This window comes from Crotalus tigris, unplaced genomic scaffold (genome assembly GCF_016545835.1).
Source record: "Crotalus tigris isolate CLP2741 ecotype Arizona unplaced genomic scaffold, ASM1654583v1 scf7180000019888.115334, whole genome shotgun sequence".
NCBI classification, from domain to species: Eukaryota; Metazoa; Chordata; class Lepidosauria; order Squamata; family Viperidae; genus Crotalus; species Crotalus tigris.
In genome coordinates this window covers 35,116-61,781 of record NW_024097757.1, presented here as the reverse complement: position 1 = coordinate 61,781, position 26,666 = coordinate 35,116, and the positions used below count along the sequence as shown (strand labels likewise).

General features: G+C 37.0%; 1 protein-coding gene across 2 annotated transcripts; it reads left to right on the top strand.

Moving 5' to 3' along the window:
* The first annotated feature begins 352 nt into the window (after positions 1-352).
* Positions 353-24,759, top strand: LOC120317881 (inactive heparanase-2-like). 2 transcript variants are annotated; one of them, XM_039364866.1, is made up of 4 exons: positions 353-1,608; positions 1,996-2,853; positions 3,778-3,935; positions 24,210-24,759. In XM_039364866.1, the coding sequence occupies exons 2-4, from the start codon at positions 2,594-2,596 to the stop codon at positions 24,386-24,388; spliced, it is 597 nt and encodes a 198-aa protein (XP_039220800.1). In that variant the 5' UTR covers positions 353-1,608; positions 1,996-2,593; the 3' UTR covers positions 24,389-24,759. The 2 variants fall into 2 exon arrangements, with proteins under 2 accessions (XP_039220800.1, XP_039220799.1); XM_039364865.1 differs by having other exon boundaries at positions 353-2,853.
* The last annotated feature ends 1,907 nt before the right edge of the window (positions 24,760-26,666 follow it).

The window sequence follows — 26,666 nt, the reverse complement described above, 5'->3', positions numbered from 1 at the left end:
ATTTCTCTGGGTCAGGTAAGTTTAGTACTGTAACCCATTCCTCCACCCTTGCTGCTTCTCCCTGAGAAGCAGACATCAGATACAGCACCTTTCCTAGCTGAAATGTTTTAACCTTGTTGGCTGCACCTCCATCCTAGTGAACCTTAGCAGAAGGTGTTTATAAATGGCTATAACAGGACAATTTGTTGCAAAAGTGCATATTTCATCATTTGGAAATATTAGGAGCATAAAATAAGGAATGGCTCCCTCCGGTCAACAGCTGTGAAAAGTTCTCTGTTAATTAATCATTCATTTTGTTTGTAGTTTGTGATAGGATAAATTCTACTGCAAATTGATGAAGGCTTGCTGATCAAATAATTATTACCGTAGCCGCATTCTTGTTATATAGTACTTATTTATTCAGGAGTAAACTCCAATAGGGTTGATAGGATTTATTTTTTAATTAAAGATACACAGGATAGGAGGATGATCTGAAGTCCACAAAGACATAAGTAATCAGCAATTGTCTTGTGCACCAAGTGATACCTGAAACATACTCGTGAGTAGTAATGTTTTTAAACTTATATCCATAAAGTGCAACTGATTCCCCTCTCAGATTTCACTGAGGCACTTCCTATGGCACAGTATTCAGTGAGAGGAAGAAAGGTTAATCCTAGTCTCTTGAGCCATAAATCAGATGCAGTCGACTAAACTCAATAGTTTTCACTTTATGGTAGACATGACTCACACAGCCCCGGCACAAAACCACTTTCTGAAGACAATATCTGATACTGGAAAAGCTGCAGAATTCTGATCGTTCATTTACAGTCCCTAACGTTTTGAGGTGCGTTTTTTTTGTGTGTGTTTGGAGGGGCGCGTACGGTAGGCTTATACTGACAAAAGGAGGTGTATTGAAGTTCCTCTTTTTAGGCCACAAATGGTGTGGGCAGGAGATGAGTATACAAAAACGGTCTTTAAAGACGTACCGGCTGTCTCGGCGCAGAGGTTAAAAAAAAAAAAAAAGTGCCCGCCAGCCACTCTGTGGGGACTGCTTCGCTGTTTCAGCCGCAGCACCAGCAAGCTGCATGTAAACAAGGCTCAGAGAGACCAGCTCTTCCAACTGTTTAGCAACCTAATTCCATCGAAAATATTTCTTTTTGGAAAAGGCTTGGTCTGCATTTCTCTGGAATTGATTTCGTGTTCTGTACTGCGTGGGAGATTAGGGTCGCGCAGATTTACTCCGAAGCAATTATCCTTTGCTCCATATGGATCTTATACCCAGAAAAGTCAGACTGACGCGTCAAAAGGAAGGGGGTACCGATACCCACTAAGAGCGCCGTTGGAGGCTTGTTTTGAACTGGAGTTATCCCACGGCCCACAGTGAATCTCTCCCAAAGAAGGGGGGAGTGGCGATGATCTGCCTTCAGGCGCCTCTGTCAGTTGTCTCCGAGACAAAACTGGATCAATTTTTTTGGCCGCCTCGCTTATCCCCAGTCTGTCCGGTATGGCAGCTCAGTTCCCGACTCTTCTGACTGAAAAAATACCTCTGCGCTGCCTTTGATTCTTCCTACAGCCGAAGAGAAAGGTTCCCAAGAAAAGGCGGAAGACGACTGCCCCGAAAGTAGAGAGGTAAGGGGGTACAAAGATGGGAGGGCATTTTCGCAGAACTTTTCTCGGTTGTTGGGGAAAGGCTGCTTTTCCAATATGGGAAAAATTACCCTCCTGGCCTAGAAGATGGCTGGACTCACCGCTCCATCTCATTCCGGTTTTCCTCCTCGCAGAGCTCTGCTTTTCAGGGCAGCGCTTCTCTTGAATCCCCAGCGCTTCTTTCTTGCTCGGCGGCATCGGGCTCTGGACTCCTCTCTCGGCCTTTGGCAGCGCGGGTAAACCGCTGCTAGTATCCCTGCACCCTTCCACCAGCACTTCTGGTTTTCTGACTGCTCGTTAAGAACGCAGAAGAACCAGGAAAAAAGCAAAGGCTAAACTTAAATGTTTTTCTTTCGCCTCCACCCTCAGCGATCGACCCCTCCCCGCCTGCCTCTACACGGGCTCCAGATCTCTGCCGAACTGCCAGCACTGCCTCCGCGACTGAGCAATGGACCGAACAATGCAATCTATTTCGGGGCTCTGGTTGACCCGCCCAGGTGAGGCTCCGGTTTGCAAAACTACCCTTAGCAAAAGGATTGTTTGCAATTTCTGGATAGATGTCTTCTAAACAATCGCAGAGGGGGAAAGGCCTTTGGAAAAAAAAACAAAAAACGTTCGCTGCCTACAGCCGTCATCCTTTAGGGAACCAGCCTGGGCCCTTGGGGATCCCGGGCCGAGAGCGTTAAGCTAGGAACGATTCTCCTTTACCTTTGGAAACGCGAAAATGTCCGCAGGCGGCGACTCTTCTAGGGGCGGCGCTGGCGAACAAGGCGTCTTGGCACCGGCCCCGGGGAAGGCTGGTCAGGGGCGTGAGCTCCCCTCTTCCCCCAGCACCAAAACATTGGGGGGAGGAGGGGGAGGGGAAAAAAGGCAGCGCGCCCCCACGCTTTGCACTCCGGACAATTAGCTGCCCGTGACTGGCTGTGCCCGGCGCGGGACTTAATTGAGGAACCCCCCTCGGCCCAGCATGCCCTGCCCCGGCTCTGGCCCTTCTGGCTTCTTGGCCTTTTTGGCCCCTGGACTGGCGCTGTTGGCTCACCTCTCTCTCCCCTCTCAGGCCGGGGTGAAGCGGCTTCCCGCCAGGACAAGCCCGCAGGGCACCCCGGCCAGGACGCTCATCCTCCTGGACGTGAGTACCAGGAGCTCCCTCCGTGTCACCAGCGAGAACTTCCTCTCGCTGCAACTGGACCCTTCAATCCTTCACGACGGCTGGCTGGACTTCCTCAGGTAAGGGGCGGCTCTCGGGTTTCTCTCCACACGCCGCGTTTTCTTTAGTTCTTCCAGCCCTCGTGGCCCCCACTGCGGTTAGACCCATGCACCCTCCGGGCTCCCACGGCCCGCAGAGCCGCGGCGAAGAGGCCGGGCCATGGTTCCTATTAAGATGCACATGTTTGTAATGGAGAAAGCATCTCGGAAACGTATCGCCGTTCTGAAAATCCTCGCTGCTTGTCTTTTCCCCCGCCCCTCTCCGGAGGTTTGCTCGGGCGGATGTCATCTCTAGAGATCTGCAGGGGGTCTCAAATTGCCTCCTGTGAGGAGCCCCCCAGGGCAGTATCCAGGCCCCAGCCTTCCCGTCTCCTTTGGCGATTTTGATCCGGGAAGAGAAAACAGGAGAGGAGCCGCGGGCGATGCCACAAGTGGCCGTGGCGAGGGAACGCTGGAAAATCTGCCCACCTCAGGCGGCAAAAGCAACTCGGCTCCTTCTGCTTCGCTGGTCAGGACAACACGGGCTTCCCAGCCGACAGCCAATCGCTGCGCCGCCTGTTGTCCCAAGCACGTGGGGAGGGGGGGAGGTAGAGAAAGGGACCTCCACGGAGTCCGAGGAGATGGCAAGGGCAACGCCAGCTCCGTCGAGAAGGCGCAAGTGCCCTTCGTGGCGCCTTTCCTGAGAACCGCCGCCGTCCCTGTGGCAATTTTGGGGGAACGGATGCTTGGCTCTCCGGCGCTTTCCTCCAGCAGCTGGTGCAGGAATTCAAGCCAGTGTACTCTGCTTTTGGGGCCTCTCCCGGAGCTGTGCTGATAGCTTCCGGCTTGGCGAGCCGTTTCTTGACGGGCACCGGAGCCGCGATGGCGCCGCGCCCAGCCCGTCGCAGCCGTGCAGCCTCGCTCCCTTCCTTTTCGTCCTCGCTCAGTCAGCCCCTTTCTTTGCAGCTCCCGGCGCTTAGTGACCTTGGCGCGTGGCCTGGCGCCCGCCTTTCTCCGCTTCGCGGGCAAAAGGACCGACTTTTTGCAGTTCCAGAACGTGAAGAACCCAGCCAAGAGCCGTGGTGGACCGGGACCGGACTACTACCTCAAAAACTACGAGGACGGTGAGAATCAGGCCTCAGGGGCAGGAAGGTCCTGGGGAGGGATTCTCAGACAGTCTCTGAGAGGAGCAAGCTAAAGGCGCCTGGGTCACCGGAGGCCAAGGCCAGACATCCTGAGGGAGGCCTTTGGTAGCACATCTTTCAAGGGACCAAGGGAAGTGCAGGGATAAAAACAAGTTTGTGGAAAATGTGGGTGCTATGACTGAGTGCATACCTGTTCACAAAAAAGTGTCCAGCGGGAAATAAGAAGCTTTGATGCTTTTGTTTCTAAACTATCCTAGGCTGAGAAGTTTGGGACTCCTGTATTATTTCTCTCTTACCTCATGTGAGTGTCATAGAACATTGTCAACTATATACTTCCCAAGTCCCAGGCAGCTGGTCAATAACAAAAACTTGAGCACGAGCTACAATATAAAGAAATCTGCTGCTTTCAGAAATCTTCTGCTTTCGTTTGTACAAGAAGCACAACACTGTGCTTCCAACATGTTATTGTTTTGTAACCATGTGTATGAAAAGGTTGTATTGACAAAAGTTATTTGTATTTCTGGGGTTACTTAAATCAGGCAAATAAGAAGAGAGTGCTGTCATCACAATAGCTAATTTGTAGAATCAGGGTCCATATCTTATATCCCTCATCTAAGGCATTTCAAAAACATGCTGAATGAAGTTGAAAACTTGGCTCAAACAAGAACTGTGAATGTTATAAACACTTTATTAATGTATTTATTTTATATTTATATTCCATTTCTCAAGGAAAAAACATTTCTTGATGATGTGTAACTTTAAATTCACTATGATTTAGTATGGTGGCCTATTCTTTTAAAGTTAATTGCTATCATGAATGATTGACAATAAGCTAATTGTTTGTTTCTCAGATAATATCAATAATTAGTTCAGGTTGGTTAATAAAGGCAAATTATAATTTATACTTTTTATAGGTATAAAATAAAAGTGTGACTTGAAAAGAAAGAGTAACATACAAGAATTACAAAGCTAGACATTCTAGGCTCTATCAATATTCCAATATATGCTAACTCCTCATTAGAACTTTCCCTCAGTATCTTTCATATTATATTAGACAACATAGCTGCATATTTAGCATTTCTGATTTACCAGAACATATTTGAGAGATTTAAAATAAATATGAATAAATAAATAAAGACATTTTTGGAAACATTAAAAATGTGGTAGTTGGGGTGTGAACAAATATTTTATATGCAGATGATTTTTTGTGGCAAATCCAAATGCAGTATGGATGAGGAGCAGAAATGTGAAAATTAAGGTATCAAAACCCAATATAGTTGTGGCTGAGAGAAAATGGAGTGAACAATTGCCTATATAAATGATGAAGAAACACAAGAATGTTTATACCTTGTGGAATATTTGCTAAAGATGGTAAAATTCACAAAGAAATATTAAGAGATGCAAATGTTGATACTAAGGAAGTGGGTAGTATGTGGCCTGTTGTGAGGAATGGCTGTTAATTGAAAGAGGTGAAACTCGTTGTTATATAAGTGTTTGCTTCTCTCCAATTGTTTTTTTTTTTTTTTAATTGAAAATTTTTAACATTTTACAAAATAAATCCCCTCCCCAACTTCTCTCCAATTGTTAATGGCAGTCTTCAAGATTGTCTGCCCCCTGGAAATAGCTGAAGACAGAACTTTTCTGGATCTGATGCCAGATGTTCTGTCTGGGGTTTAATTGCCTTTTGTTTTATATTGTTTTTATATTATTATTGTTTACTTTGTGAGCCACCAAAAGCCCTGTGATTAATAAATAGGGCATGTCTGGAGACACAGAGAACTAAGTTGAATACAGTAGGTATATGTTGCTTAAGAAATGTTTACAATAAAACACAAATGTATATGATCAAGAATGATTGGTGGTAATTAAAATGAGATTGAATACAAAGATGAGTGACCAACTGTCATTTAGAGAGAATGAAGGAAGACTGAACAAACATATAGTAAAAGAATGAATGGGTGGAGAGGATGGAGAAGATGACGAAGTTATAGTTGGAATTAGCAAGACTCTTCAAAAGAGATACAAGTTTAAAGATAGTGTGAGAATCAAGATAAAAGGAAAACAAGGGTGGTTTGCAAGGGTGAAAAGACATGGAAAGGAATAGCGAATGACATTGTAGCCTGAGTTATTTTTCTTCTTTTTTCTAATATCAATTTCTTTCACTTACAATTTCATATTCCGTTTTTCTTTACTTTATATAACATTGATTACTCCAAAATGCAATAACATGATGGCTATGTATATTTGAGATAATTTGTTATAGAAAGAAGTGAAATACATGCTTTCCAAGAAATATTCTGTGATATGTTGAAAAAGTGCAAAGAAGAATGAAATAATGTGACATGGTTCAATCTCACAGTATGAACTGTGATGTGAATAGATGGAAGTCCTCTTGAGGCATCATTGATGCTGTGGGTTGTGTACTAAAATTTCCATACATTTATTCTCCTGTTTGGATCACAATGTGCTGTAATCCCTTAGTTTTTTTTTATCCATTCCCCCATGAATACAATACTAATAAGGGAGTATTAGGGAAAGGAAACATATGGAAGCCCCAGTGTACCTGACAACGGTGACACCAGAAGAAAAATTATTAGTAAAAACCTACATTTGGCAATGGAAGAGACACTGTTCCATGGGTTGCCATTTTTTTGAAAGTGAAGTGGTAGTATTAATATACCATTATAATAAAGGCAGAGGTTTCCATTGAAAATTTCTCTGAAAGAAAAAATACTTCAAAATCAATCATAAATTTAATTCCTATTTTGTCCTTTAGTTAACATGCTGTACCTAGAATATGCTCTACCAAAGGGAACTGTGATGGAATTGAATTGCTCATTTTGGGAGGCACTCTTCTGTCTGCTCTTATTCCAGTCTGCTGCCACCTATGCTACCTGAAGGCTGCCATTAATATTAGGGACTTTTTTTTCTGATAACAGAATTAATAAGCATCACTTTCTATATTATCCCTTTTTATACTGTTCTTGGAGAGTGAAAAATGCTACACTGATTACCACCAAACAACCATTTCTTATTTTTCTAAATGCTTCATATTATATACCTTATCTTCATGAACAGCCTATAAATAGAACAAAACGTGAGGGCATTTCATCTAAAACTGAGAACAGCATCTATTCCTGTCCCAATTGTCATTTTGAAATGGAATAGTTTGTATTTAAATCAGCAATAACATTTTGTTACTTTTCCATCCAGACCTCCTTCATTATATAATTTTTTCCTATCATATACTGAGGCAGTTACCTTTTCTTTCTAATGATTGAAGGAAATAATTTTCTAAAATCCTCTTCTCTGTTCCAGATATATCAGTTGAGCCCAGTAATTTACCATAATGAACTAATCTGTTTCCTACCTAATTTCTAACCGCCATCCATTCGCATCTGTTTGGAGTCAAGATATCACAGCTTTTAAAACGGAAATAAACTGTGCTAAAAAAGTGGTCCTGAAAAGATTTCCCATGAATTCCTAATCATCCCAGTTATGTTTCCCTTCATTAGAAGCAGCTTTAGGAACAAATTGTATTTGTACTTTTCTTACCATTTAATTATTTATATTTATTTATTTTCTATCCAGAGCTGTATTTGGATGAACTGAAATCCCCTTCCACATGAAGGTGAATTATTCTCCCCAGCACAAAAATAATAACCTTGAATTTTGACAGAATAATAAGATAAGGCATGTCATATACATTTTTTCCTCAATGTTGCAGATATATTTAGGCACATTTAATCATTGAATAAAAGTGTACTTATTAGATTGCAAAATTCAAATGACTGTTTCAACTTTTTTTACTCTAAAAGTGTGTTTATGCACCTCCTAATACCAATGTCAATTGAACATTTTAAAGCAATGTACTATATTTAGGATGTGGATTTTATTACCGAATGTATTATTTTTATAATAATAAAAATTAAGTGGTTAAATATGAGTTAAATATGAGTGGTCAAATATGCTATCTGATTCCTGGGGATTGAAGACTTGCATTAATCCCAGTAAAATATATATTCAAAATTAATTCTGGCTGCAATACTGTAATATTTACTTGCATTTATTGTTTTGTCAGTAACTACCATATTTAAAGAAAGCTATCAAGTTACCAATCTTATCCTTGAGTGTCTTCTGGAAGTTTCATATCCTAGAATAACAGGGCTCTATTTAATTAGTCTAGCACTTCTCCTGCATGATAAATATTGATAGGTCTTCTGATATGTTCTCAATTTCACTTCAAGTAATGTCCAGAAGAGTGGGCCTAGCTTATGAAACTTGTAAATAATTTTATTCATCAAGCACATAGTATTTTCTCCTAAATGTTAAAAAAGGCTTCATAATAACAGCAATTCTTACAATTGAAAATTGTATTATTATTCATATATTATAGCTGGATGGAAGATAGGACTGGGAGATATAAATCCATGACTGAAATTTTGCTGATAAATTAAATGTTTTGAAATTACGTTCTTGTACTTTGGAAGGCTATGGAACATTAGTTTTCAATATATGAAATAGTTTACTTACTCTGTTATGTTATTGCAGACAGCATACTTTTCCAGATAAAGTTGTAAGAAGTGATCGCTAAGTTTTAAATACTAATCTGAAAGCTATGTTCTTTGTACAGATTCTCTGTATCTTTTCATGAGAGTAAACTCCTTTGAGGACATTACTGAATTACTGTTGAATAAATAAATAAAAATTAAGGATACTAGTTGGAATATACAGTACATTAAATAGTAACTTAATCCAAATTCAGTGTTCTCAATAAATACAAACTTTTATTCTTAGGAACTTAGCATGAATGTCCAAATTAATACAATTATACTTCATATATTTTAAATAGACCATTTTTAAAAGAGCTGCTGTGTGCCAACATGGGTGGCTTTATGAATGTCATCTTTAGAATAAACAATGTGATGTATGATTAGAGACAAGTAAGCATGTCTTTTTTAATTCAAAAAGAAAAGTAATAGACACACAAACATACCCATCTTCCAGTCTTTCTTTGGCTATCTGCTCCAGGAGGCTGTTTGGTTTTTTAAAAGCCATTACCAGGACAACCAATTAATCCCAGACAAACTCTGCTGAGCAAGTTGACAAAAGAGAAAGTACCTTATTTTATTATTTAGATGCTTACTAAGTATAACTTCTATGCCATTTCAACCTGATGACTTTAAGTGGTTTATGGAGATTTTATGTGCTTTGTCAAACAACTCCCCATGCATACCCCAATTCTATTTCTTTTTTTATTGTAGAAGTTATTTTTAGTATTGATATTTTGGTCAGCAAGGGCAGTACGGGCTGAGATTCCTACTGCATGTACCCTCTCAATTTCACCTGATAAAAGAATGTGCCACATTCTCCACACAGATTTCTGCTTGTTTTATTCCCTGTCTCCCCCCCCTTCCCCACTGCAGCTTGCTGTTGTTTAAAAGTTAAAAGGAAAACTTTCTCTGTAGCATAAAACTTCTTGGACCAGGAACTGAAGTTGATTCATATTAAAGATTCGCAGAAATAAATATTCATTCAGCCCAGAGGTCAATATTTCAACAAGTTTTGGTAGAGAACTTACACTTACTAAATGTCTTCACCCAGATTTCTTTGCTGTTGAGTGACTGTGGCCTTTTCTTTCTTCATTTTTCCTCATGGCAATAAACTTGAAATGTAGCAGCCCTTCAAAATGAAGTTTCTCATAGAAGTTGTAACCATAGGTCTTAACTTTTCATCACTTAAATGTGGAACAGAACCTTAGCAAATGGGGGGAGGAGGGAGGGGACACATGTGGTGTGTATCAGGAATCAGTGTAAATCAGAAAGGTGTGGTAGGGGGATTTCCTGCCCACGGCCAAGCTTTCTTACTGGATGTTCTATACAAGAACCAAGAGTTACAAGCAGGATTTTCCACAGACACAGAATTTGATAATTTTGGAAAAAACTGGGAGTCTTATAACAAAATGACTTCTAAGCATGAACCTGTCAGAAGCATGTAATAATAAAATGTAGATCAATAGCTAGACTTGGGTTGCACTCTGCAAGCATAGAACTATTTATGGCTGTTCTCTCTTCCCATAAATGAATACTCAAAATGTAGGAAGGATAACATACCCAATATTCTACCATTTTGTTGCCTGGCTATTATTGCAAATGTTGCTTTCTACCCTTCAACCCCTTGTTAAAGTGTGAAATGTGCATATTGTGCTAGGTATGAATTTGTTGATCAGTTTTTTCTTGGAAATGGTACTAGTAAGCCCAGCTTCTTAAATTTCAAGAGCCAGGTGAAAAATAAATACATTATAACATTTTTCGGGAAGCCAGAAGATCTTGGATTATGAACTGTTGAATTCACCAAATTTTAAGCATAACATCTAATGAGAATGTACCTGAATTTGTTATGCTTTCTCTACTGCCACTTTCCTGACCTAAATATTTGAAGTACTGTATAGGCATCTCTTTGCTTCTTTTTTACTTGCTTATGTAGGTCTGGATGTCTTGTTACTCCTAAGATAAGACATTGATCTGAATTCTCAGAGTGTATAAGATCTAGAGATTCTTCTTAGAATACTGGAAGTGCAAGTTTTAGGACTGTCTATAATCCATCTTCTGCTTACTTCCTATTTTATGAACAGTTGATTCTTTTATAAAAAAATCTTCCTTTATAATAAAAAGTATACAGGGAATATATACTGTTATTACATTTCTTCTTTAAAAAAATGGATTTTTAAGACATACTGCCACAAGTCCAATAAGCTAGTTCAGGGGTAGGCAACCCAAAACACTCAAAGAGCCACTTGGACCCATTTCCCGCTAAAAACAAAACACCGGGAGCCGCAAAACCCTTTTGATATCTAAAATGAAGATAACACTGCATATATCCTTTTTTACCTTTATTATAGGTGTGTGTGTGTTTGTGTGTGTGTATGTATGTATGTGTGTGTGTGTGTATGTATATATGTATATATGTGTGTGTGTGTGTGTGTATACACACACATACACACACAGGTAAAAAAAAGGATATTTGCAGTGTTATCTTCATTTTAGATGTCAAAAGGGTCTCTCTCTCTCTGTCTCTCTCTCTCTCCCTCCCTCTCTATCTGCCCTTGGTCTGCCACTCCTCTTCCCCCACTCTCTTTCTTTCTCTCTCTCTCTTTCCTCTCTCTTTCTCTCCCTCCCTCCCTCTCTATCTCTCTCCCCCCTCTCCTATCTGCTGCTCACCTGGCAAGCTTCAAGCTGTTGTCCAACAAGCTCAGGGGAAGGCAACTTCGTTTCTTTTATGACTCATGGACTTCAACTCCCAGAATTCCTGAATCAGCCTAGCTGGGCTAGCTAGCTCTCTCCTGCCTTTCCTGCTTCCTGCTTCCTGCAGAGATGCAGCAAAGAGAGGAGCTCCGCCCAGTAAGCTTTTCAGCTCCTCGAAGAACACTGTGAGTGCACTTTCTTTTACACACACACACACACACACACACACACACACACACACACACAGAGCGAGCGAGAGAGAGAGAAGCAGGGAAGCACAATTGCCTCTCTCTGTCTCTGTCTCTCTCTGCAAAGGCAGAGGAGGCTGGGAGCCACAGGGGAAGGCTCAAAGAGCTGCATGCGGCTCCGGAGCCGCAGGTTGCCGACCCGTGAGCTAGTTTAATGCCTGCCTATAAGATAGTAAATGGTTTCATATACCAACCTAGCTGTTACATATTTATGTTATTTATAGTGATTTCAAATGGATGTTTCAAGAGTGTACAGATGGTCCTCGCCTTACAGCCATTCATATATTGACAGTTCAAAGTCACAATGGTGCTGAAAAAAATGACTTATGACCATTTTTCATACTTAACATCTGTTGCAACATCCCTATGGTCACATGATCAAAATTTGGACACTTGGCAGCTGGCATGTATTTATGACAGTTACAGTGTCCCTGGGTCATGTGACTACCTTTTGCGATCTTCTTACAAGCAAAGTCAATTGGAAAGCCAGATTCACTTAACAACCATGTTACTAACTTAACAGCTTCAATGATTCACACAGCTATTTATGGTATGATAAGGTTAAAGTAAATTTTAATTTTAACAATAATTTTGTTAGATGTGCCATCCTAAGAATTTGGAATAAATATAAAGTAAAGTTCTTTGCGAAGTTCTCCCTTTGGGTGTTGCCCCAGGAAGCTTCTTTCAGAAAAGAAATGGTAGCGAGGCCAGACTGGTGGATTTATGGTCAAACGATATCTTTCAGTCATGGTGACCCTGTCCTCAAAACTAAAGAGGAGTTGGAATCAGAAGAATGTGTTTGCTGTTGGTTTACATATTTACAGTTGCAAGAAAGATTTAAATCAGATTTAAAAAGCTATGGATTTGATTTTATAAAAAATGAATTTGAAATCCTATTGTGTGGTAGTAATCAACACATTATTGCTAAGGTTTATAAATTGCTATTGAAATTGAACCTGGAGAATAATTATGTAAAGCATTGTATGATTTAGTGGACAAAGAACTTTGGATATAATATAATGGTTGAGTAATGGGAAAACATGTGGACGAAAGTTTTAAACTTTACATTAAATTATAATTTAAAAGAAGAATTTTATAAGATGATGTACCATTGATGTTTAACACTGGACAAATTGTCAATAATGTATAAAGGTACCTCAAATGAATATTGGAAACATAAATGTAAATGTAAAGAAAGAACTTTTTATCATTTATTGTGGACGTGACAAAGCAAGGAAATATTGGAGTAGGATTCATATCTTAATACAGAAGATTCTTAAAGTAAATACAAATATAAAACCCGAGACTTTTCCTTTAGGTTTAACGAATAAAGAATTTGACTTTTTGGGGGGAACTTTGATGTTTTATATGCTGACAGCAGCAAGATACTTTGATTCCCACAATGGAGGAATGTCTGCAAAAGTTGATAAAGAGATGGCTAAATTGACTGCTTTGATTAAAAGAAAAAAATACAATTAATTTTGTTTCTAATTGGAAACCACTTTTGGACTTTCTGCTTGAGGTAGAAAAAAAATAAAACTTTGATTAGGCTTTGCTGATTGGATAGGTTTGTTGTTATAGAAATTTGTTGTTATACAAATATATATTATTATATAAAAGTAAAAAGTCGAGGTTTTATGTTATTTACCTCATTCTACCGTGTCAAAAGGAATTGGAAGTCAATGCTCTTCTTTTTCTTTTTCCCTTTTTATCTTACTTTTTTTTCTTTCCCCATTATCTTTTTTTTTTTTACTTCTGTATTCTGCTTAGCAATAGAAATTTTGGGCTCAATTATGGTCATAAGTTGAGGACTCCTTGTAATCCATTATAATATAATTGCTTTAAAAAACAGTGACATTCATATCGCCATCTCCTCAATTCAAATTCAATGTGATATTTTAGGTAGGGCTTTAATTTGTGAAATGATAATTGAAACTGTGGGAGTGGGACTATTATAAGTTCTCTTTGAAAAGGTTAAATATTTGGAAGTTGATGCTCCCCCTTTCTTAAAGAGTACTATATTAACTTTTGGGATTTTCCAATACTGAAAAATTAAATATGTTGATATCTGTTAGGAAAAGTGTTTTACTTTCTATCTCTTATTAATGCTTTTGCCAAGTTTTCATACAAATGATCAATACAGTACAATATTTTTATCTGTATTACCATCTTGGATGATTTGTTTAAGCTGCAAATTATAGTGTGACCTTTTTGGCTAAGCCTAAAGATATGATTTATCTAGAATCTATGTCAAAAATATTTAAATATTTTAAAATCCTTTTCATTGTTTACAAAAAGCACCCAAGTAACTGAGCAGCAGATTGTTTAAAATCCTTACAATGACTCAACATCTGCATGAATCCAGTAGGCACAGTCGAACAATTACTTTTCCATTCTCTCATTCAGAGGTGAGAATGTATCTTGTACAGTGGAGCTTGTATATGTTTTATTCTTTAGAACTATTCTGACAGAACTGTTAAACCTCATGTGAAAAACTAACTACGGGTTCTGTTGATTGGAAAAGAGCCATAGGTTCCCATTGATATTGGGTTTGAACATATTTGATTCTTGCAAATTCAAAGATTATGCATTGAAATTAAGTAGTTGTTACTCAGTCAGCATTCTGTCTCTCTGCTCCATGATGGTATTTCTTATTTTTTTTTCTGAAAAGTACTCATAGGAATTTTTTGCAAGACATTTGAACATTCTCGTAGATAGGAAATATAAGCTGTTTGAACTTATAAGGTAAGCAAGGCTAAAAGTTATTTTTTAAACTAGTAGAGTGAATAGATTGCCTGTAGTAGGTCTGGTTCATAAGCTACTTTGAGTTGTAACCTTGTGTTGTTATGTCATTTATTAAAAACATCATGTTCTGAGAGTAGAGGCATCTTGTCTATTTATTTTGGCTGAAAAATGTACAAACAAACAGGCCATTTTTATCCAAAACCTGGAAAGAGTCTTTTTAAAGGCATCTCAAGTTACATGAATGCAAATATCAACTATAAGCAGATCCATACTTTCTGCTTATCTCAACACCTGGCCACTCACTGATTCCTGAGTGCAGGAATAAATTATGCTATCTTCTTCCAAATCACAAGTGATTGAAAATGTATCTCCTGTCTCCTTTTTCCAGTTTTGATTTAAAATGGCAGTTTTCTGACCTGAGCCATCCTGAGACCTTCAGAATAAACTTAATTTTGTTGTGAGTTACACAATGTCAATAAAGATATTCTATTCTATTCTATTCTATTCTATTCTATTCTATTCTATTCTATTCTATTCTATTCTATTCTATATAAATGATGTCCATTCTAGTAGCAGGACCACCTCCAATTAGCTGCAGCTTTTGCTTATCTTCTCCCATCCAGCAGCTGGTCACTTCCCTACATTACATTTTTAAAAATAATCTTGTGGTTTATCTAATTATGGTCTCAAGTCAGTGAACTATCAACTTTTAAAGCTCATGCTCCATTCAAACCGTTCATCTTCCACTGGGTATCATTTTGGCTTCTGCTCAGGCTGGGTGAAGTGTTCTACCTTTGCTTTCCCACCATTTGCATGAAGTATAGCAAAGTTTCTCTTCCTTCCCTTTTGTTTTTAATACATCTTTAGGAATGCTGCTTTTTTGTTTATATGAAACTGAATTATCAGTCCTTCCTTGTTGCAAAGTTTCCATGGACCTACAGGTAGTCCTTGACTAATGACCAATCGCTTAGCGACTGTTCAAAGTTAAAACAGAACCTGAAAAAAAGATTTATGACTCAGTTCCAAGGGCTGGTTCCTCATGCAGTCACTTGGCCATGTTTGGAATGCACAGCAACTGACCTACATTTATAACCATTTGCTGCATCCTATGGTTATGTGACCATGATTTATGACATTCTGGCTAAACCTGCCTCATAGTAAACAATGGGTTTGCTTAATGGCTGTGGTATTCACTTAATGTCCATTGAAAAAAGTATTGTAAAATTGGGCATGGTCACAACTTACGACTGAAATTATGGACTTAATTATGGTCATAAATTGAGGACTACCTACAGAGGAAAAGATAGGAACCAAAGAACAGCATTTCCCCCTGTTGCTTCAATTATGTAGCATCAAAGTAAACAGGGAGATAAAAGTGTGGAGTTGCCTGAAGTCGCTCTTATTCTGTTTCTTCCCCAGAAATGTGAAAAGTGGCATAGAAATATTAATTCCTGAAATATATCTTTATCCATAATCTGCAGTCTGTTGATATTGACATTGTGTGATAAAAGTGAATGTGTTATTATTTTTCCTCTTACGGAGCAATGTAGGCAATTATAAACAATAAAAGCAATATAATTGCAGGATTTAGTTTTATGACCCATAAAATGTTCCATTAATTCTAAAACATACTTTCTAACACACCAGATGTCTGATTGAAAATATTTTAGAATATATATTTACCTTGTAGATTTTAATCAGATAAATTTAAATACATGAAACTATCTAGCAGTGGAATTATTTCTTCCAAAGACTGAATTATGTCAGTTTTAAAAATCACTGAAGTTTTTATTAGTACTCCAGAATATCCATCCAAAGTTTGGGTATATACACTTAGCATGAAAAAGTAGGATTTTTTTTTTTTAAAAAATGAATACATTTTGAACAAAAATGTGTTTCCAATAACAGAACTGAACTGAGTTTGTAATCCATTCCACACAAAAATCTACCCATAGTTATTCTGCTTTCTTGATTTTAGCAATTTAATTATGTGAAAAAAATCATTTTGTTTTTGCTTTTGCTAGAAAAAATAGACAGGAAATTCTTATAACTGATTGTGGAATGGTCCGGAGATCTGTTAGTTAATCTCAATATATATTCCACTTCCTGCTTTGCGTACTTGTCAATAGCAGTCAAGAATCTCAGTTAGAAATTTCTTTTGTTCAGTTTTTAGCTGCCAATTTGACCTGTAACATTATGCTGACTGTACTATCCAGCTAACCTTTTGTAAATGGATGTTAGTTTTAATATCACTCAGCTATTGTGGATGAGAAATAGAACTGGAGAATAATATTTTTAAAGATGAACTATTCAAGAATTATATTATAAACTAATAAAATTGTATTAAAGCATTCATGGGAACAGGATCTCTTTCTACAGAATTCAGAAATTCTAGAGCTTGCAAGTGGGAATATTTGGGCAAACTAGATACAAATATGCATATAGACTACATGGGGTTTGGATAGCAAAAAAAGAAAAAAGAAAACTATAATAAATATTTTATATGTATACTATTAGGTTGTTGCTGAAGATGGATATTGGCTAATCCAAAATCTTGATAACTTAGACAAATATGATATTTTCAAAAAATTATAGTTGGTTTTCTTGTACTAATGTTGGCTTTACTATGTTTGGTTTTAACCATAGTTTATTTGTTTTGGACCATAGGCTACCACTTCCTCCCACTCAATAATTGTCCTGCTGCTCTGACCTCCCACTTTTCTGTTCTAGAAAGGAAAGCAATTGACAATATGTAGGTAGATTTATAATTATAAATATATTCCTCCATACAAAAAATTCATTAGAATGTAAATATAGAAAGTAAATGCATAAAAATGCATACATGCAGGGACAATAAGCAGCTTATTTCTTTTAAAATCTCACTTACCAGCCTGTTTTTTTTCCTAAGGCCCTTAGGATTATCATGACCCATTAGTATCCTAAAGTCGCTGTAATAATGATGAAACAGTACATTACTAGGGGATTTTTTAAAAGATGGGACAAATAGGAGAAAGAAAAATGAGTAATTAAAACAACAATATTTCTGGCAAGGTTCAAAAAAGCCCCCTGTTTATAAGGGAATAATCATTTTACTATTTTAGAATTCATTGTAAAAGACAGTTTAAAAACATATTAGAGAACACAGTAAGCATTAACTCATGAAGAGGCTTTCATTCCTTTGCAAACTATCCAGTGAACTGCTGGGGTTAAGCACGCAACAAACTGAAACAGGCAGGAACACTTGAGGCACCATAACGTGAAAGAGTATACTCTGGAAATGGAACAGTAAAATGTATTTCAGTTATTTTGGCAGTGAGTTGGGGATTAACAGAGACAGTGCCTTAGTTTTTTCCTTCCAACAACAGTTGCCTGCTTTAATAATAATTTAAATTATTATTTTTAGCATTTATTTTCACCATTGTATTGAAATGTTTTGTTCTGTTTTTATATTGTATTTTTTTAGCCACCTTGAAATATTTAATTGTGTATAACCAAGCAAACAAATTACTAAATACGGTATAATATTAAAATTAAATGATAAAACAATAATCTGGACTCAGTAATGTTTGCTTGTTAGCTTTCTTTGGCCATAACTGTTAATTTAAATTCAGGTTTTTGAAATATATTGAAAATGTAAGCTTTTTAATTTCTAGGGATTTTCATCACACATTAAGAAATAAAAATGATGGGGTATAAAATTGTCATTTATATTGCATCTGAATTTAGCTGCATCTGAACTGGGGAAAAAAGTCTAATGAGACTTTAGGCCAGACCTCATGAGTTAAACTCTAGTCACAATTTTCATATCTGCTTTTCTTCAAATTATTTTGCTAGATGAAGTAGTTTTGAAAATTAAAAAAAAACCTTACATGCTATTCTGCAAATCACAAATTGGCCTTACTTCTCTTGATCATGTCACTGCTATTGATAAATCCTAGGATTGCCTTTGGTCTGCTTGTTAGTTGATTTGTTTTGCAGCTACATCAGGTTGCTGGCTCATGTTCAACTTGTGATCCACCAAGACACCCCAGTCTTTTTCCAGATACAAAGTTGTCTGTTGTGATTATTCTTCTTTCAATATTTTATTGGAAGTTTTTATTTCTGTTTTAATTGTTGCTTTAATCTTTACAACTTGTCCATGTACCCGTGGACAGCTATATAAATAAAAGGAAACAAACAAATAAATGTATTGCTGATTAATATGGTTCCTCTGTCCATAAAATTATCAGGAGTTGAGTATGACGAGGAAAACTTTACTTGCATTATTAGCATATCAAAGATACACTGAACAAAGATATTGACAAAGTATTTAGAAACTGTATGATTGTTATTTTTAAGAAGTCTTTTAAAAATGAGTATAGAAGAGAGAATTGTCTTTCTATGGGCAAGAGAAAACTGACTTACTCTATTCAGGAAACTATTAACTTGCATTAATACTGGTTTCTAAGCTTTTTTCATATTCTAAGATAGGAACATTTACTAAAACAAATATATGCTGCTTATATTATGATAGTTAGCATAGCATTTCTTAAAGCAAAGAATTCACATTATCTGATTGTTTGCCAAAGTTCAAAAATTGAGTCACTGAACTCTAACAAACTTGGCCAGAAACATGGGCACAAGTGTAAAAACATACTTAATGGCTACAATCTTTTAAAATAGCTATTTCAAAGTTTTATAACTTTATACTGGCCATCTTGTCTGATGATTAAAAGAGTGGTTTCACCGCAGCTGGATATCTTGGTTCTGGTGTTGCAATAAAATGCTTCCAGTATTTTCATAAGTAGAAAGGTTTCTGATCAACAAGAAAGGCAACTTAAATTTCTTTTGTCATTTGGTATTTTTCCTAAAAGAGTCAATGAAATCTTCAAACTGTTTTTTGTGGCAATTGTCATAATTTCTGGAAAATAATTGTAGGCATCCCAGAGGAATGCTTTGGGATGCCTACAATTATTGTAGGCCTCTAGAGAACAATTGTTTTAACAGATAAATGTATTGCCTCTATCTCAGACTAACTAAATTTTATTCTGTTCGAATAACAATTTTAAAAATGGTGTGGGATGTACTAAAATTGATGTGGGATGTACTAGTGTCTCAATTGAAAAGGAGATCCTCAATTAAAACATATGTGGAAAATATGGAACCCATCCTAGCAAAGTACAGAAGATCCTTTATACCACTGCTGAAAATGGACAAAATTTCCAAACAGAGTTTCACTGTGAAGGTCCCAAAGGTATTCAGGCATCTCCAGGGTAATGCTGAGGTAGTATGAGAAGCTTTGAATATGCTACCTTCAGAAAGCCTTACTGTTTTTTTTTTCATATTCTGGCCTTAGAGTTGTACTAGAAAGATAGCCCTTCATTTTTCCAGTTTACGAAGGCTGGGTTTGCATCCTGCAATTAGCCGCAGCTCATCTACCTGCCACATGGGTGTGCTCCCTTCATATTCATCTATGAATCTGCAGTACAAATAACTTCAGAAGGATGACTGTGCTTTGTCTTCCTGATTATTCAAAAGTATATTGTAACCAAATCCAACAGCAATTTACTCCAGTTTGGTCTACAGAAGTAAATCCGTATTATTTTTCTCAAATTGTTGCATAAGAAGATATTGAGTTCAGGATATTGTATGTGCATTCTAGATGAAATGAAAGTATCCATTTATGGTTTTAAAGACAAAACTATTATTTGACACATCCAAAACTGGAAAAGAAATGACTAATTTAATTATTGAGAACAAACAAGAACTAAGTTGTGTTTTTGAAACCATTGCTTAAAAGAATGATGTCCTCAAATTTCAGACTCATGAAAACTCCTGTCTTTCTTCATCCTGCCATGGGAAAAGGGAAGAAAAAATATAAAAAAAATATTGATGCACTACATAAATACGATGCACAGAATAACCCAAAGTTCCCTGAGGATGGGCTCCAGTACGAGTCCAAAAGCTTAGAAGACTAAACCTCTGGTCTCGGTAACCAACCCAGATTGGACCTTGTAACATTATTCTGGAACATGTATATTTGTCTTCATTTGTGAAGAAAAAATAGAGAATAGACCCAAAGATTTGCTGCAATCTTGTTCACTAAGCACCAGAATTTAACCTTCCAAATGTTGAATTGCAACATGCAACAGCTCCAGTCAGCAGAGGCATAATGAAAGATGCTGAGAATTGTAGTTATACAGCATAAGGGAGCTGTAATTTCTTCATACTGTAATCCCACAACATATTAATCCATGACATAATTAACTATTAACCATGGTTTATTGAATAAGCAAAGACCTTACTAAATCATAAACTGCCACTCACATATTGGATGGATTTACACAACATACTAAACAAAATGTACTTTGATGTTTATAGAATTAAATGAAGCTCTGTAATTAGTTGATAAAGTGAAATTTGACTACCTGATTAATATATCATATTACTGCTATTTCTTCACCATGGACATTGTGTCATAGATATTTAAAATATTGTTATTAGAAGAAAATATCAGGCCTATTGTCTATCAGATCAGCTGGACTATAACTCCCATCATCCTTGATAATAGATATCTAATATATCTGGAGGACAACAGATTGGGCAAACATGCCTTAGATATTACTCTCATTGGATTGATAATTATCTTTCTCAAACATTTTGGTTGGGTCAAAATATATATAAGATTATGTTATGAAGAGAGGCATATGGAAATCCCTTCTCATTTATGCATGATTTGTAGTTATATTAAAATATGAATGCTTACTTGTATATATTTTTGTCCATGTGCACAAAATTTAAAGTAGGGATAGACAACATGAATATGAGAAAGCACACGTATTAATTTGCTTTCCATTTCTAAACCACATGATTTTTCTTCTCTTCCTTCTCTTAGCTTTATGTGGAAGGAGAATAATGCACACATCGGGAAGAAGAGGGAAAAGTAGAAATAATATATGTTACAATTATTGGGAAGTATGATATCTTTGAACATAGGATGAGATCAAGCATAACTGTTTGCATAGCTTTTCTGATTTTTCTTATGCCAACATAAATCCCCATGTGACTTTCAGGCATGTTCACAAATCATCAGTTGTTAAGAAACAGGTATCTATTGTCCAAACTAAGGAATTTACTATAAATTATACATTTTTACTACATGAATAAAAGCCTGGGTCCAGTGCTCCAATTATACAAAAAGCAGTTCCTGAAGTTCCCTGTCAGATCAAGATTATAAAGTTGCTTGTTTGTGGAAGGATTGTCTAAGGAAAGAGATGGAAACATTTAATTACAAGATATTCCAGTTCCAAATGACAGTCTGAGCATGAATGGGTGCAGTTCTGAATTTTAGATGAAGGGCCTCAGTTTCTGTTAAAGACTCTTCAAAAATTAGTGATATAATATAAAATACATAGAAAAAGTGATAGAAATGGCAGCCAAATCAGCATATTTCACTCTCCGAAAAGCTTCAAAAACTGTACAAGAGTGCAATACTGTATAAGAAGTAATGCCTATCAATTCTGCAACTAATAAAAGAAAAACTGAAGAATCGTCTGATATTTTAAACTTCTGAATTAGTCTAATATCCTCAGTGAAAATAGTGTTGAGAGACAGGAGGAAGAATTGCAACCCATATAACACTTTGATAAATGAAATCTGAGCCCAGACCAGAAATGTAATTTGAGAAAATATCTCAGAATTGACCCTCTTTAATTTTCTCGAATGTAAAGTCAGGGGAAGGGGATAAGCATTTGCAAACTTGCAAGATTCTATTACTGTAACCTTACAATAAAGTAGTATTTGTATTCATGATTTTGGTTTTCTAGGCTGGACTACCAGGAAGGGTTGACAACAAGGGTTGTTCCAGTTGATAATCCCCATCTCCACAATCTCAGAAAATTAGAATATTACATTCAATCAATAAAACAAGGATTGTACATAGAACAATATCGGACTTCTGAAAAGTATAAGCATGTACTTGGTTTGGGCCCCTTTTACAGCACTTACTGCCTCAATGTGGTGTGGCATGGAAGCTATCAGCCTGTGGCACTGCTGAGGTGTTATGGAAGATCAGGATGCTTCAATAGTGGCCTTCAGCTCTTCTGCGTTGTTCGGTCTCATGTCTCTCATCTTTCTCTTGGCAATGCCCCATAGATTCTCTATGGGGTTCAGGTCAGGCGGGTTTGCTGTCCAATCAAGCACAAGGAACCCTTTGCAGGTGTTATGGCTTAATTAGCTGATTAGAGTGGGACACTTTGAGCCTAGAGTATTGAACCTTTACACAATATTCTAATTTTCTGAGATTGTGGATTTGGGGTTTTCATGAGCTGTAAGCCATAATCATCACAATTATGACAAATCATGGCTTGAACTATCTTGCTTTGCATGTAATGAGTCTATCTCATATATTAGTTTCACCTTTTAAGTTGCATTACTGAAATAAATGAACTTTTGCACCATATTCTAATTTTTTGAGTTTCACTTGTATGTCGTCTATGGATATACATAGCCTTATTATATATTAATCTGGTATTCAACAGGAGGCCAAAACATCCAATAATCTGGTCTTCTCGTTTGTGGAATTAGGTTATTGGTCTAGAAGTGAAGATCAGCTCCAAAATCCAGATTTTCTTTCCCTTGCAATAAACTGCTTAAATCCAGCAGAATGATATTCAACAGTGGCATATGCATGGTCTTGTGTCTACATAGTAAAAATCAAATACATAAGATGAATAGGTCTTATGGAATAGTTGAATATGAACAAGTAGTTTGATTCAGCTGTTAAAAAGGCCAATGTAATTTTGAATTGTTTTAATATAAGTGTTACAAGTAATAATTTTGTAGTAATTACACTTCACTTGGAGTGCTGTGTTTCTTTTGCGCTGTGCACATTCAAAGGGACATGGAAATGCCAGAGCAATTCAGAAAAAAAGCTAATGGGATGATAAGAGGTTTGGAAACTAAGCCCTTTAAAGAAAGGAGGTGGGCATGTTTAGCTTCCAAAGAGAAGTCTGAGAAGAGGTGTGACAGTTGTCTATAAGTATTTAAAAGTCTCTCATGTGCCAGAAAAGACAGACCTGTTGTTTGATGAAATTAAGGACAGAACAAAGATCAACAAATTAAAATAAATAGAAGAGATTATTAGGAGGAATTTCTTGACAATAAGTTGTTAAGAAGTAGAATGGTTTGTGTACTGCAATAGTGAATTTCTGGGGACTAAATGATTACCTGAGAGAGATAGCTTATCAGATTTCTGAACAAAGTGTTGAACAAGATCACCCTTCCAGTTCTTATTTTCTATGATTTTATGATTCAACAGAATTTACCAATATATTGTAATGCAATGTTTTAACAGTGAGATTTCATTAAAATGGATGAAGTATTAACAGCACAGCAAATTTAAATATTCTTTCACTGCCTTCTAAACCATTTTAAAAAAAGTATATTGATTATATTTATATCCCATTCTTCATCCAAAAGTGAAAAATTGTGTATCCAACACTCCCTTCCTCCAGGTTTCTCTCACAATCCTGAGGGATAGTTTGGACTGAGAGATGGTAACTGGCCCCAAATCAGCTACTGAGCTTGCATGATTTAGAATAAAATTGAACTTGTCCTCCCAGCCCCAATCCAAGATCTTTATGTAAGTCTTTACCTCAAATCTTAATCTAGAAGTTCATGTTTTGAATGTTTTAAAATCCTATTTTGTGGCTTATGTTTCTTGCTTTTATCACTGGTACATTTAACAGGACAGATGTACTCTGTGGAACAGATCATATTAAAAGTTGTTTTAGGAAAAACTTTTCATAACAAAAAAGGCAGGACTGGCAAGTGGCCATGTTGTCTTTCAGGGAAATAAGTCTAAATAGAAACACAAGATTACTTGGGAAGAAACTCAGATGTCCAAAGTACTATAAGAATAAATTATCCACAGTAATAATATTATCTGGTTTTAAAGTAAATTTTGGCTACTTTGGTAAGTTTGGAAGTTGACTGTGTGACATGTTTTTTGTTTTTTTTTTTTACTTGTGCTGCAGACATTATTCGCAGTGATATTGCATTGGATAAACAAAAAGGTTGTAAGATTGCCCAGCATCCTGACATCATGTTGGAATTACAAAGAGAAAAGGCAGCTCAGATGCACCTGGTTCTTCTCAAGGAACAATTCTCTAACACCTACACAAATCTTACACTTACAGGTAAGGCTGCAAGCTAAGGATCATTATTCCATAGAAATTGTAGTAGAATATAACTGCTCATGTTTCATGACAAAAAGAAAAATAAAACTTTTAATGAAAGCCTACTGATGACAGACTAGCAGGGAATACCAGAGAAATAGACTGGAGAGCTGAAAACTGCCCCAGAAGAAGGCAGTGGCGAACTATTTCTGTTCTGTTGCCAAAAAACCTGAGTGGATCTATCCATAAAGTTAGCAGTAGTTAAGCTTGACTTGAAAGAGAATTTATTTATAGCTCTGGGGCCATGGGAAGATTCTGTACAGATAGCACAAAGCCAACTGGAATGTTGTACACATTAAAATATGGTCATGAGTTTGCCTCCTTACTTTGCTGGCAACTTGAATATTTATAACAGTAAGAGAATATATCCAACATTATAGAAAATTCTTATTAAAAAAGGACATATAATTGGAGGGTGCACAAAGGGCAAATTCTCCTATCTGGAGCAATTCATACAATAGTCATAATAGGCTTGGAAGCCTAACAATTTCTCCTGGCATTGTATCAGGAAGACTTGAACTTTGGCTCTCACTTGGCTTCCCTTAGTGGAGTCATGATAGCAAGACTTATTAATTATTATTTAAATATGAAAGCAAAGAATAATTGCACCAGAAACTTCAATTTTGTGTTCATATTAAATTCATTAAGGTTATGTATTTTTTGGAACTATTATTTATTTATTTTATTAAGTTTCCATGGTGCCTGTCTTGCCGAGGTGACTCTAGGCAGCTTACAGTCATTCAATAAAACTATCATAAAACATTAAAACAATATATAAAGACCATGAATTTAAAATTTAGTTAAAATTCAATTGACTAACCTGGAGAGGAAGGAAGCAAAGTGTGCCTGGGGAGAAGGTAGGACCCAAAGGGGTGTGTGGACCTCATCCCGGGGGAGCAAGATGTTCCAAAGAGTGGGTGCCATGGCAGAAAAGGCTCTTCTCCTGCCAGCCAAAATTCCTTGACTGACTGCCTCTTCTGCCAGCCTGAATGAGATGGTTCCTCAGATAACCTGGACCCATGCCATGAAGGGCAATAAAAGTGATAACCAACAGATTGAATTAGACTTGGAAGAAAACTGGTAGCCAGTGCAGTTTGCAGAACAATAGTGTATTGTGACCTACCCTTGAGCCTCCAAAAAGTGCCAGTGCAGCTGCATTCTGTACCACTTGAAGCTTCTGGATATTCTTCAAGGATAGCCAGTGTAGAGCACATTGAATAATCCAGCTGTGAGATGACCAGGCCTTGAGTGGCTGAGCAGAGAGACTCTCAGTCCAGGAAAGGGTGCAACTAGCACACAATATAAAATTGCGCAAAGATTCTCCTAGCCATGACTGCTACTTGCTCATCAATCAGAATTGATGAGTCCAGGAGAACCCCCCAAGTTGTGCACTAAGTCCATTTGCAACACCATCCAGAATTAAAGAGGTTAAGGACCTCAAACCTGGAATGCATCCAAAGCCACTCATTCTTACCATGGTTCAGCCAAAGTTTGATGTCCCCCATCCAGACCTCCACAGTCTCCAGGCACCATGAGAGGGCAGTGACAGCATCAACTCGGAATGGGACAACTCACCACGGCCAATTTACCATGGGCAACTCGCCATGGCTAACTCACTGTGGGACAACTTGTCATGGACAACTCGCTTTGGGACAACTCACCACAAGACAATTTAACAAATAAAAAAGTTAAATTAATTTCAATGGAACTATGGCTGATAATAATAAAATAAAGTCAATTCAGAAATATAAGAGTTATAATAATTTTGACAAAAATGTGGTCACCAGTAATAAAAGAAACTCAATGAAATAATTAATACAGCCTTGAATTGTTCTGCGGCGAGTTGGTTGTGGTGAGTTGACCTAGACCTGCATCACCTGGCTTAATTCCAAACACATTTTGGATTTCCATTTTAAAAACCCTTTAATCAATGTTCTGCATTTTGAAGAATCATCCCTTATTTCATGCATACCTTAAATTTAGCATAAGAATACATACCTTATTTATTTTCAGTGTTGGTTTATTTTCAGAATATGTTCTTGAGATAAGTAGATTAGTTTTTTATATGATCTTAACTTATCTAAATATAGATGCAGCATTACACTTAAAAACATTTTAACTTATTAATAAATAGAACATTTTTACAGTCACTTGTAAGATGACAAAGACTTTTGGGATGTGTGTATGAGGGGTAGAGTGACTTTAATTTTCAGTTAATCTCTGATATAAGATTATTTTTTAAAAAATAATTATAGC

Coding starts and splice junctions, on each gene's coding strand:
- LOC120317881 (XM_039364866.1), top strand. CDS start 2,594: ATGCCCTGCCCCGGCTCTGGCCCTTCTGGCTTCTTGGCCTTTTTGGCC. Junction 2,854..3,777: donor GGCTGGCTGGACTTCCTCAG/GTAAGGGGCGGC, acceptor CTTTCTTTGCAG/CTCCCGGCGCTTAGTGACCT. Junction 3,936..24,209: donor CCTCAAAAACTACGAGGACG/GTGAGAATCAGG, acceptor CTTGTGCTGCAG/ACATTATTCGCAGTGATATT.